This window comes from Melospiza georgiana, chromosome 14 (assembly GCF_028018845.1).
Source record: "Melospiza georgiana isolate bMelGeo1 chromosome 14, bMelGeo1.pri, whole genome shotgun sequence".
Taxonomy (NCBI): Eukaryota; Metazoa; Chordata; class Aves; order Passeriformes; family Passerellidae; genus Melospiza; species Melospiza georgiana.
Genome location: NC_080443.1, coordinates 20,765,743 through 20,777,798, shown reverse-complemented (window position 1 = coordinate 20,777,798; position 12,056 = coordinate 20,765,743). Strand labels below are relative to the sequence as shown.

Sequence of the window (12,056 nt, the reverse complement as noted above, 5' to 3'; positions counted from 1 at the left end):
AGAGCAAGAGATTTGGTAATTTATAAACTTACTGGGGTTATGGAAATACAATTTCCCAAAATCCCCCGTGTCCAGGGAAGATCAGAGCGAGATGTGAGATGTGAAACCCAGACACACCCAAACCAGCAAACAAATGATCAGCAGCACAAATGCTACTTCAAGGATGGAATCATGGCACAGCTCAATGAAAGCAATGCTAAGAATTGATTAAAAGAATATTCTTACAGTAATTTACCAGCTCTGTGTCACAGGATAAAAATCCCCATCACAGGATCACTAACCCATCAATCTGTCTGGGGGCAGGAACCAGGTGAGTTATTAAAGGAAATTGTGTGTTTTACTCATGCTCTGTAACTGTGTTTTGCCCAGACTGATCCAGTACATGGCACTTTCCCTGTCTATTCCTCTTCTCCACTGCTAAAGCACAGACCAAGGAGCAGATGTACCTCAGAGTCTGCAAGCTGCTGTGATCAGCTCCCCCAAACTCACCTGGAACACGGGGGGAGAGCATTTTTGTGTACTTACTTCCATTGGAGCCACATCTTCACTCTTGATCATACTGCTTGGCATGAGTGGAGTTATCAAGGCACTAGGAAGAATGTTCACCTTCTCCAGGTTACAGCCCGTGGCCTTCACTGCTGCAGCCACAGACAAAACCACAACAAGAGGGGCAATGGTAAAACCATTCCAGAACTCCCTTTAAGTACATTACAGAATTACTCTTCAACGTAAAGCAACAGATCTCCACACCCTGAGCAAATATAAATCTTTCAGTAAGGTGGCAGTAAAATTTCTGCACATGTGTACAGAGTGAGGAAGGACAGAACACACCAAGTGCATACAGCAAACAAAATTCTCTGACCTCTGGTTCAGAGTCAGCCTGGAGCACAACAGGTACAGGAATGAAGCATCAATGAGGAGCTGACACAGAAACCCCCATGAGAGGGTAAATTCAGATTTACTGCATAAATTAACTGAGGACATGAAGGAACAGCAACAGCACACTGTGTTCCAAGGAACAGCAGCTGTTCTCCTGGAGCAGTTGGGATCTTCCCTCAGTTAAGCTCCACACTAAATTAGATGGATGTCAGGCTTACCTTGTGTATCAGTTTATATATTTGCTTAAATTAACACTACACAGTTTCTAATTCTTTGTATTATCTGCAATCCTAGGCTTTTTTTTTAATTCTTCATTTGCAAACAGACTAAATAAAGATTAGACTGCAGAGCCTGATGCATGAATTTTTTTTTTAATTAGTCTTATTTTTTGCCCTTTTTTTTGTTCCATATTAGCTTGTGCTAAAATATACTGATAGGAATTTTGTTATAAAGTAAAAGTTTCAGAGTCAGAAAACAAACCTCCCTGTAAGAATAGGGCCAGATTTTATAAGCACAGACTTATCACAGGATGTCTGATTCATTTCACCAAATCTGGGTAGGAATTCATAGTTAAATTATTAAGAACACTGATAAGAATCAATTTAGTACCTTTTATAGCCTCTTCAAAAGAACAATGTTGGGCTGGGCTGGAGATTTCCTTCTTCACATTAACATTCAGAGTCCCAGCTGCCGAGACAAAACACATTGAGAACTTCCTTACGTTAAATCAGCAAACAAGCCAAAAAAACACAAAGCACACCAAAACAATTCCTTATAGCTTAAAGAAATTCAGTTCTTTGAAACCCACACAAACCTTTGCACTGTCTATTGTGATACAGATAAATAAATAAACTGAAATACATGAAGTGGGCAAATTGCAGCTTTCCTCAGGATAAAGCCTGCTGGGATTTCTTGGTTATTTGGTGCATTGTATGGGATATGTTGATTTTTTTATCCTGCTCAGCTCCATTTTGATCCTTAAACTAGAAATGGATGCTGCTATACAAGAGCTGTCACAAGACAGCTGGAATTTGAGGTATTTGGCACATAAATGAGAAAAGCAGCGTGTTTAGATTTCATTATTCACAGAGCACCACTGTCCAGCAAGAGGGGTTTGGTAAGATGCCCTTTGCTGAGCAGGTGAACAGGCCCTGCTCCCCCAGGGCTGCCCACACACCTGGCTCTGGAGTGTAGGTGAAGGGCTGCACGTCGTGAGATCTGCCAGCGTTGGTCACCACGTAAATTCCCACCGAGACAGCTGAGGTGATTTGCTGGTCGTGATATGGTGGCACCTTCACAATAAGGTGATTCTGCAAGGCAAAAGCACCACGTTCTCTTACCACTGATCTAAATTCTACTTACTTACATCAAGAGACAGAAACAGGCTGATAAACCACCATGAATAAAAGCCCAGGGCACTGGGGGCAATGCACATGTGGGGTACTGCCCTTGATGGCACTTTCCTGACACCATTTGCAACTAAACAGTCCATAAAGACACTTATTGTGTCAAAAAGATTAAATATTCCATTAAACATTTCAAAGTGGAACAAAACTCAGCCAGTTATAAAGACTACGCTGTACACACCATCTCCTTCCATGGAAAACTGAATTAGAACTTTTAATTTCATTGCATGTAAGGGCAAAGACCTGCTCAGCAAACCCACTGTGGGATCCAAGCTCTCATTAGACACTGAACAATTTCACTGGTGTAAAAGCCAAATTATATTCCACTGGACTCACAGATGACCTTATGTGAAAAAAAATATTATTATTCCTAGAAATGCACAGAAAGAGGGAAAGGCTTGATTAATTTTTCCTTGGAAACAGACAGTGTATTTTTTAAATTAAAAATATAATAATAGTAGTGGTAGTAGTAGTAGTGACAATAGTAGTAATAATAAAGGTAATACATTAAAATAATACCTGATGAAATAATTCCATGTCAATTTCAGCTTCTGCCTTCCAAGAATTCTCATCTAAATGAAAATTAAAAAGCCTGGGTTAGTGCACACCCTAAAATTGCACCGAGAAATTTGTTTCAGTGCCTTTGCTCCTCAGTTTGCTCTCTCTGACTGAGCTTTACCCAGCAGTGAATCCCAACCCCAGGCTCTGCTCAGCACCCCAAGCCAGCCCTGCTTTCACACTAACCGGAAACATTCTCTTGGAAAATCACTTTTGTTCCCTTTAGGAAGTTCTTGCCAATCAGAAAAACTTCCTCTTCACCCTTCACTGAACAGCTGTGGAGACTTTTCTTTAGGATCTCTGGGACTCCTGCTGGCTGCGCTGCAAGGGAAAAAACAGAGTCTGGAATCAAGAGAACATCAACATCCAAACCAAACCACTTTTACTTACAGGGTTATGAAGGAACAACTAAAACTCCTGAGCTTCTTTCTTTATCATGCATTTCATGACAAACTCTTCAGAACATAACCATTCCTATTATTTCCTCATCAAATGTAATGAGCTCACAGAAAGCACAATAATCACTTGTTCTGCTCTGGAAAAGAGTAGAAGGAGTAATTCTCCTATTACCTGGGGGGTTTTGCACAGATTTTTTACATGCCACAGTTTTCTGTCAGGTGCAAGAACTAACCCAGGGCTTGGAGCAACCTGGTGTCCCCTGGCAGGGGTGCAATGGGATGAGCTTCAAGGTCCCCTCCAAACCCTTGCCAGACTCACATCTCTGGGATGGTAATTCTAGCAATTTGAATCAAATTAACAAGCCAAGAGGATGTGATTTTACAGACACACATGCCTGGATGCCCCTGTGCCAGAGGTCCAGATGATGATTTATATCATTCTTATCATAAACTGCCACTGCTGCAAACCATTCCTACTCTTCTTGAACCTTAAATCAAATAGGACCACGTGTGCTAAATACAAATGAGCTAAATGCAAATGGGCTAAATGAGTAGACAATTTAAACAGAGATACATTTTAAAATAATGTGTTTTGACACGTTCAATATAAAATAATTCTGGTTTCTAACAAAGGTTCCTCAACCACCTTTTCTCCTCACACACCTCCCCAGGGCACACACCCAGACTCGTGTTTCTGCACTTGCCTGGCCCACTTTGAGTGTTTAATAACAATATTCTCTGGGCTTACTACACAGCAGAACACACATCCTGTACCACTCCAAATTATTTAATGACCTTTCAGAGAGGATTTTTCTACAACTCTGGCTGCAGGTTCCCAGGCAACCGTTACGCAACGACTGAATATGCTCAAGGCACATGAAAAGAGTAACTGGATTTAGGTTTGCTAACAAGTTAACAAAGCCTATTTAAAACACAGCCCTCAAATAAAGAGCCTGCAGCTCCTTAATGCCTTCTCTAAGGTTTCAGGAACATTATAAAACACAGTGTGAACAGGCTCTCATGAGTGTAAATGCAAACCTTGTTGTGAAGGTACATTACATACCTGCAGTAAGCAAACTAACCCAGTGTAATGTGCCTGAGGAGATGATTTATATTCAATAAACAACACATTTCATGCCATTTTGATCAGCCAGTAGCATGTGCCAGCACTATTTGCTTGGCCAAGGTCTACTGCAAGTCCCTGTAGCTCTGGCGTGAGTTAAGAAAGAAGCAGAGTCCTGGAAGGAGCCTCAGGAATTCCCCTCCCAACCTTCACACCATGATCAGTTTATTCACATACTCCCCAAAGACACAATTCTGACCAGAGTATTTTGTTTCTGTGATCTAAGACTTCCAGCAGTGGAGACTCTGTAGAATTCCTGGGCAATCTCTTAGCAACTTACACAATTGAGAATATTTTCTTAGCAAGTGACCAAACTCCAGCCTGCCAAAAACCAAACCAATTTACTCTTTGCATCAAATACAGCTTTTTTTAGCTCAACAGCCTATTTTAAAATCAGTCTCTAAATGCTTAATCTCAGACTTTCAGCTTCCACTCACAATAGCAAGTTTTGGACTGTTAAAGAAAACATCAGGTGACTTTCACTCCCTTTGCTTCTATGGGTAAAATAATTTTATCTTTAACCAGAAAGTTACAAACAAAAGACACTCAGGAATGGTTTTGAGATTTTATAGAAAATGGTTTTATCTTAAATCTGAAAATTACTATCAGATACTCCATTACTGTGAAATACCACCATGGTCTACTGAGTGGAATGGAGCTGTGAAGATGACTGTACTTCTAAAAAATAACCCCAAAAAATCATTTTTATACCATGGAAGGAGCACAACACGAGTGCCCAGGAGCTTCTCTACTCTCTCCATGCACAGACAAAGCTCTCCATCCCACTCATCAAGATAAGGGGTGGAACAAATGAGCTTTAAGGGCCCTTCCAGCCCAAACCATTCCATGATTCCACAATCCCCTTTTCCCTGTTGGTCAGAGGAACCTCCCCAGCCAAGGCAGCCATCTGTGCTCGTGCTAAACAGAGCAGTTTAATAAAGAGCTATAAAAAGTTTTGTTCTTGCACTGAACCAGAACAGATTCAGCCTCTGGCCCACGCAAGGACCACAGCTGGGAGAGCCAGGCCTGCTGACTTACTGCAAGTCCTGGCTAGCACTGAAAGCTGAGGCACGAATGTGACAATACAGAAGAGACTCAAAGTACTAACCATCGTTTCTCAAAGCAATCATGACAAAACCAGTGAAATCTTACGAGGCAAAAATTCATTGAACTGAAGATCAGGAACTGTATCACTATTTTTCAACACTGGACAATAATTTTAACTATTACCCTACCATAAATAAAAATCAATCCACTTGATTTCAGCTACAGCAATTCTGAGATTATGACAGATTAACACAGGGCTGGTTTTCTACACCCAAGGTATTTTGACAGCATCACAGCATCATTTAAGTAGGAGACCACGCAGCCCAAGCTGTGCCTGACCCCAGCCCAGAGCACTGAGTGCCACCTCCAGGGCTGGGGACTCCAGACCTCCCTGGGCAGCCCCTGCCAGTGCCGGACACCCCTTCCATGCTGAGATCACAGCAAAGCCCAGACCCCCTGCTCTCAGCGCGGTGGTGTGACACTCACTGCACAGAATTGGGGAGGAAGGCGTCTGCAGGGTCAGCGTGGAGCCGTCCTTGCGCGTGATGTTGACGCGAAAGACGAGCCGAGCGCGGGTGCTCTTCTTCTTGGAGCCCGCAATCCCTATCCTGGCTTCCACATCAGCATTCCTCAGCTTCAGGATTCCCACACAATCCACCCTAACAACACAAAACAGAGCACAATTTCATAGTTTAGTAAGTTCAGCAGCTTTAACAGTCTCTCAAGTAGTTTCATAAGCCAAAGTCAAAAGCCTTGAGGTAATTATGGAAACGTTATTAGATTTCTTTTTATTTACATGAAATCTATGACCTTTTTCAAGTTTTCATTCAACCCTGCCTAATTTGGATGATGAATCATGGCAGAAAGGCATATGAAAGCATGAATAAAACAGAAAGTGCAATATAATTCTGGTAAGCATTCAATTTAGAATCACAGCTCTTCATTCTTCCATCCCCAGGGCGAGATCTGTGTTTGCAGGATTATTGCTTCAAAATATTCTGCATTCACTTAAAGAAAGCAGGAGTACAAAAAAACTTACTGTAGTCATATTATTTATGTTCAGTGGGACTTGGAAGTGACAGATAAGTCCTCCCTTAAGTGTGGTCCTAGGGGAGATGTACAGGGCCAGGTGAGTGATGCAGTGGTGGCTTTCAGACAGGCTCCACGCAAAATGATTTAAAGCAAAAAACAGCCAAAAAAACCAAGAACAGCAGCAGCAAACACAGCCTGATGTGTTAAAAAGAAGAATACTGCAATTGACCCAGGATTTCGGGTTCTGTGTCCCAAAAGCACAGGGACCACCTGCTATCTGCTGTGAGTACACTGAATTACAAGCAAGAGCGGAGGAGCAGAGGGAGGAGAGCGCCGAGATGTTCAGACTTGAACTGTACCCCATCCAACAGAGGCAATCAGTTCCCAAACCCCAGCTGGTCAAGGCAAACACTCCTGCAGGAGCTACTCACGCCAGTGTCATGTTGTTGCTCGGGTCCAGCCCCACCTCGATGACGGTGGTGCCCTCGATGTCCACCTCCTTGCAGGGCGTGGTGTTCCTGCCCGTCACCCGGCAGGCCTGGTAGAACCCGTGCGGCTTCACGCGCCCCGAGTCATTGCCCACGAACACCTGCAGCACCACGGGCTCGTTGTGGCCTTCCAGCTGCAACACCCAGGGGGAAAATTAGCACAGGAGCACTGCTTTAATTGTTATCATTCATAGCTGGCTTCTAAAGCAGGCTCAGTGCCGCCTGCCTCCAGACAGAATCATCCCAACTGTGACTCTCATGTCTCCTACAACCTCCCGTTCCCACCCCAACTGTGACTATTCCCCCTTCCCCCCAGCATCTACACCCACCAGCCAGCCAAGAAAGAGAACATTTCCTGGGCTGATTCCAGAGGTGAAGAGGTTTTGCTGCTCAATATGTGCATTCCAGGACCCCACCTTCATGCCAGACACATTCTGAAATCCTTGTGAAACCAGATTAGAATTTTCCAATAGTTGCAAAACCCCTAAAGGAATCAGAACGGGATGAAAGGGAAGCAGAGGGAGAAATGGGTGATTGAATGGTGCAACCATCCAACTGCATAAGCCCAGCTTTCCTTCAGACATCAAAATAAAAATTAAAAATGGTAACCTGACATCTCCTATTTAAAAGGTAACAATGTCAGGATTCACTGAAATGCTTCATAAATAAGAGCAGGTCAGACATTTTAACATCCTCCTGCAACCTCATGTGCAAGCCAAAATTATCCCAGAATTTGTCAGCAAAAAATACATTCATTTCTGTAACTTCAACACCCTGGCATGAAACGGTTTGTGGCCTCTTAATGGTTTTTTATTAGTGGGATCCCACTGGTGCCACAGATAAAAATACTCTGAGGTAAAAGAAGTCCTGAAGTAAACTTGGACATTGCATTACAAAGGAAATTCTTCTTTTTAGGAAATAGTTAACAAAAATACTCCAAGTGAAAAAACCATTAGATTGTTGCCAAATTCGCAGGCCAGAGATGGAAATTCCTTGCCAGAGCATTCTAGGAGATAAAATGAGTATTTTAGTGTTTCCACTGAGACACATTTGTTGCTCAAGGCCTGGAAGCTCAGGCAGCACCTTTAGAAAGAAGCTCCAGGTTCAGTAGTGAGAGCAGAATCCTCTGCAGAATCTCTTGGGGAATTATTCCCTGACACACTAAAAAATGTAATTCTGAAGTTTGTAGTAAGTTTGAATAAAGAAAAAAATGAATAAACCAGCAAATACTGGTAAGATCATTGTGTGCTCATCTCCAAGAGGAGCAAATAGCAAATGTGACTGTCACAGATGAGCAAAGCCCCAGGATCTCTGGAGCTGGCCCAGCACAGGCATCCACATGGGAACCAAGGGCACAGCTCACAACAAAGGGCTCAACCCTTGATTAAGGCTTGGTTATACAATTTTAATGTTGCATACTGAGTGTTCTAAGTCACCAGGATCAGTTTTATTTAAATGGCCACTGAACCTGCTTCTCCTCCTCGGCCTGTGTCAGGGCCACGCGCCGCAGCCGCTCCCAAGCCCGATCTCTGCTGAGCACCAACATCTTTACACTGCTCCTCCCCACCTTGAAACCCCACAAACTAAACAAAAAACTCCTTTGTCTGTAATGTATTTTTTTCCCACTAGCTCAGATTTCCTGAAGATTCACTGACTCATTTGTCTGTGCAGCCCTGGCAGAGTTTTATCTGCAGGGTATGAACTCCTCTGCCTACTGGTAAAGCAAACTGGAACTTCCAGGAATTCAGTAACATGAGACTCTTCCAAAGAGAATTTTCACTGATGGGTGCTAGAGGGTAACTGGAAAAGGAGTTAAAAGGAAATTCAGATGAACAAAAGCCCATTAAGAAAATCCACATAAATGAGCACTAAATCCCCATAGCAACAGGCCGATATGAATGGATTCTTTTCTTATGAAACTTTACTGGAGTTCTGCATTACTCAGGAGGACTGAGTGAAGGGCTGCTGGTGTTCCTAACACTGTTGAACAGGACTTTGAAGATAAGCCTACTTCTGTATTCTGTCAGCAGCAGTCAGCACAAATTTATGGGCTGTGTCACAAACATCTCCTTGTGGACCTGGTTAGTTTGGGTTGAGAACTGCTTTGCTGCTTTCTCAAAGTGACATAACTAAGAAAAAATATTAAAATGTCTTTTGCCCTCCTTATCTATATGATAACAAACCTATCTGTCTACTCACTCAACCTGCTCGCCACACTCCTCCCAGTATGCCCAGTGTGCCATTTGCCACGCTGCCAGTGTGGTGCTGGCGTGGTGACTCTCATAATCACTTGTGGGAGGATATTTAACATCAGTTCTTCTGTTTGCCACCTTAAGTCAAGCCCAGCCTTGCTCCTGGTAAGCCTCTCTACCATTTCCATCAGGAAACCTTCCCAAGCCCTCAAGTTCGCCAACTGCTTTCCCCAGGCTACACGGGAAAGAAACAAGACTTGGAAATTCCCACTCTGTGCATTCATGTGTAATCCCTGAAGGGACAGCCTGAGTCCTTCCTGAGCAGAAATGTCAAAGATCTCCTTGTAATCTTCTTGTGCTTCTCCTCAGAGCAAGAGGCCTCCAGCACCTGAATTTTAAGCATCAAAGTCCATAGAGTAAACAGGCTGCAACTGTCAAGTGTGCACATAAATGCTGCCTCATTCTTTGCCCCCATTCTCCAGTTCTAATCCACATCTACCTCCACCTGTACCACGCTAAACACACTGAGCAGTACGGACTGTAAAACACACCTCAGTGAGATTTCCATGACTCACTTGAAAGTCACTGTACACAGCAACTCAGATACTGCTGAATTAACAACAAGAGCAAAAAAACACCAAGCAATTGAAAAAAAAAATCCCAGTCAAAAAAAACCAACAAAACCCAAACATCCCCTTTACAATTTATTTTTTAATGAAAACTGTTTTTATGTCTTTACTACCACTGGACAATGATGGCCCACTGTCACCAGCCATCAAACAGCCAGAGCATTTCACTATCTCACTTTTGTAGGTATGGAATGTCTCTGCATTCACCCAGTCCATGGAACTGCAGCCTAACAGGACGTGCATCCCAGATTTTAAATCCCCGCCTGGCCATGCAGCTTCCCTCCTGCTGTAACTCCGTGATGCCAGCAGGACTCGTGAGCTGCAAGAAGAGACCCTGTGCAGCCCTGCAGCCAAGCCTGCCCCTGAGCACTGCAGAGCCTGCCCTGGGCAGGCAGTGCCCCTGGCCAGCCTACCTTGACGGTGGGAAAGCCCTGCTGGGTCCGGTCCTTGACGGAGCCCCGGCTGCCCTCGGTCAGGTACCGAGCCCTGTGCTGGGTCTCTGGCTGCACCATGATCTTCAGCTCCTTCCCCTCACTCTTGGTCGGGTACTGACCACACAACATGGGGGTCTTCTTCCCTCCAGCTCCCTTCTGGTTCTCTGATGCTCTGAGAAGTCAAAACACACCATCAAGAAGATGTGAGAAGCAGCTCCCCGGTAAAAACACTCCAAATCACAGCAAAGCTACAAAGGCAAAGAGTGCGTATTAACTGCTGGAAGATTTATAGTTGGGAGCAAACTTTGGAATTCTCTTTCTGCCAGAGGAGACCTGCAGGAGGAAGAGGAACGGTGCTTCCCTGCCTCCTCCATCCAGAGCACGTGGGAACTGCTTTTCAGAGAGCAAACATAAAGGAAGGGAAAAGCAATTAGCATTAAACGATGTTAACGAACAGAAGGCGGTTCATAACCTGCTTTTTCAGAGTCTATGACACAGCCTGAGCAAGCTGCTTTGCTGCTGTGACAAACACACACGTACACACACACTGGATGGATTTAAGGTTAAATGATACTTCTTTAAATAGGAAAATAGCCTCATGCCTGTCTCCACCTCAACCTGTACATCCATGCAAACTCCAGCTCCGACTGCTGTCTAAACAGAGTGACCAGTTCATGCCAAAACCCAATTAGTTATTGTTAAAGCTCTGGCATAATTGCACCAATGTTAAATCAGTGTATGCACAAGGCCTTTCTTTCCAGGTGGGTTTCACAGGATGTAGTGGCTTGTTCTCAGTTCCATAATTAAAACCAGGATGAAGGAGCCCTCCCAAGTCTAGCAGCACATGTTGTGTTCCCTTTAGAGCACAATGGGAAATAACCCTTGATCCTGCTCAGACCAGGATTTGGTAATGAACCTGAAGACCATGAAACTCCTTTCCCACTAGGAAATGTGAATTTGCCACAGTACATGATGCAGGCAGGGAAAGGGCTCCATGATTCATGCAAATGTCATATTCTTTCCTCCTAGCAAAAGACGGTTTCTAACAGCTAATGCCTGGGAAGAAAGCAGTTTTAAATAACAAGTGTGGATTGCTTAAAAAACAAATCCTGTTTCAACGTGCAAGTTACTGAAGTAATCTATCCAGGATTTTTTTCCTTCTCAAAAAGGGTGAAAACGTTTTTTTCAAAATTGTTCCCTGGGAGCTTTGCCACTGCATGAGGCTCTCCCTGACCTTCTCACCTACCAGCTGACAAACACGATGCAGCCCCTTCCTAGAGCTCTGGCTGTGCACACCAGGAGCCCCTCACTCCAGCCCTGCCCCTTTTCCTGCCCAAGAAAGCTCAGGCACTTTGCCCCCACAGTCCTAAAGCCATGGAATCATCACGGTGTGGGCTGGGAGAGACCTTTAGAGATCATCCAGTGCCACGCTGCCATGGCAGGGACACCTCCCGCTGCCCCAGGCTGCTCCAAGCCCTGTCCAGCCTGGCCTTGGTGCTCTGGGCATCTGTGCCAGGGCCTCCCATCCTCCTTGTAAAAAACTTCCTCCTTTGACCTACACTAAATCAACCCTCTTTTAGTCTAAAACCATCACTCTCTGCCTAATGCAACACATCCTATTTGCTACACTCCTATTCTCATTAAGCCTTCCAAAACCTTTCACCACACATAAAAAAGGGTTAAAACAGAGAGTGCTGGTGCTTTGGATGACTTCCATTCCCATTTTCTGTCCATGAAGGTCAAGTACTTCACTGTGGACAGCCCAGCCACAGCCCTGGCTGCCTCCAATACTTATCCTCAACCAGTACCCAGCAGAGGCAGGAACTAGATAAACACTAGCATACAACCCTGCAAAATAACGTTAATACCA

The 12,056-nt window shown here is 44.1% G+C and overlaps 1 protein-coding gene across 5 annotated transcripts in view; it reads right to left on the bottom strand.

Moving 5' to 3' along the window:
* Positions 1 to 12,056, bottom strand: part of NFAT5 (nuclear factor of activated T cells 5) — a 55,156-nt gene that overhangs the window by 10,635 nt on the left and 32,465 nt on the right. For 4 of the 5 annotated variants that reach the window (XM_058034478.1, XM_058034476.1, XM_058034480.1 and 1 more), the window contains 8 exons: positions 10,166 to 10,358; positions 6,875 to 7,065; positions 5,898 to 6,070; positions 3,030 to 3,164; positions 2,805 to 2,857; positions 2,057 to 2,189; positions 1,489 to 1,566; positions 526 to 638 (listed from right to left, as the gene is read on the bottom strand). In XM_058034478.1, the coding sequence (XP_057890461.1) occupies positions 526 to 638; positions 1,489 to 1,566; positions 2,057 to 2,189; positions 2,805 to 2,857; positions 3,030 to 3,164; positions 5,898 to 6,070; positions 6,875 to 7,065; positions 10,166 to 10,358 (1,069 nt within the window). The remainder of the gene's footprint in view (positions 1 to 525; positions 639 to 1,488; positions 1,567 to 2,056; positions 2,190 to 2,804; positions 2,858 to 3,029; positions 3,165 to 5,897; positions 6,071 to 6,874; positions 7,066 to 10,165; positions 10,359 to 12,056) is intronic. The other variant, XM_058034477.1, reaches the window with a different exon arrangement.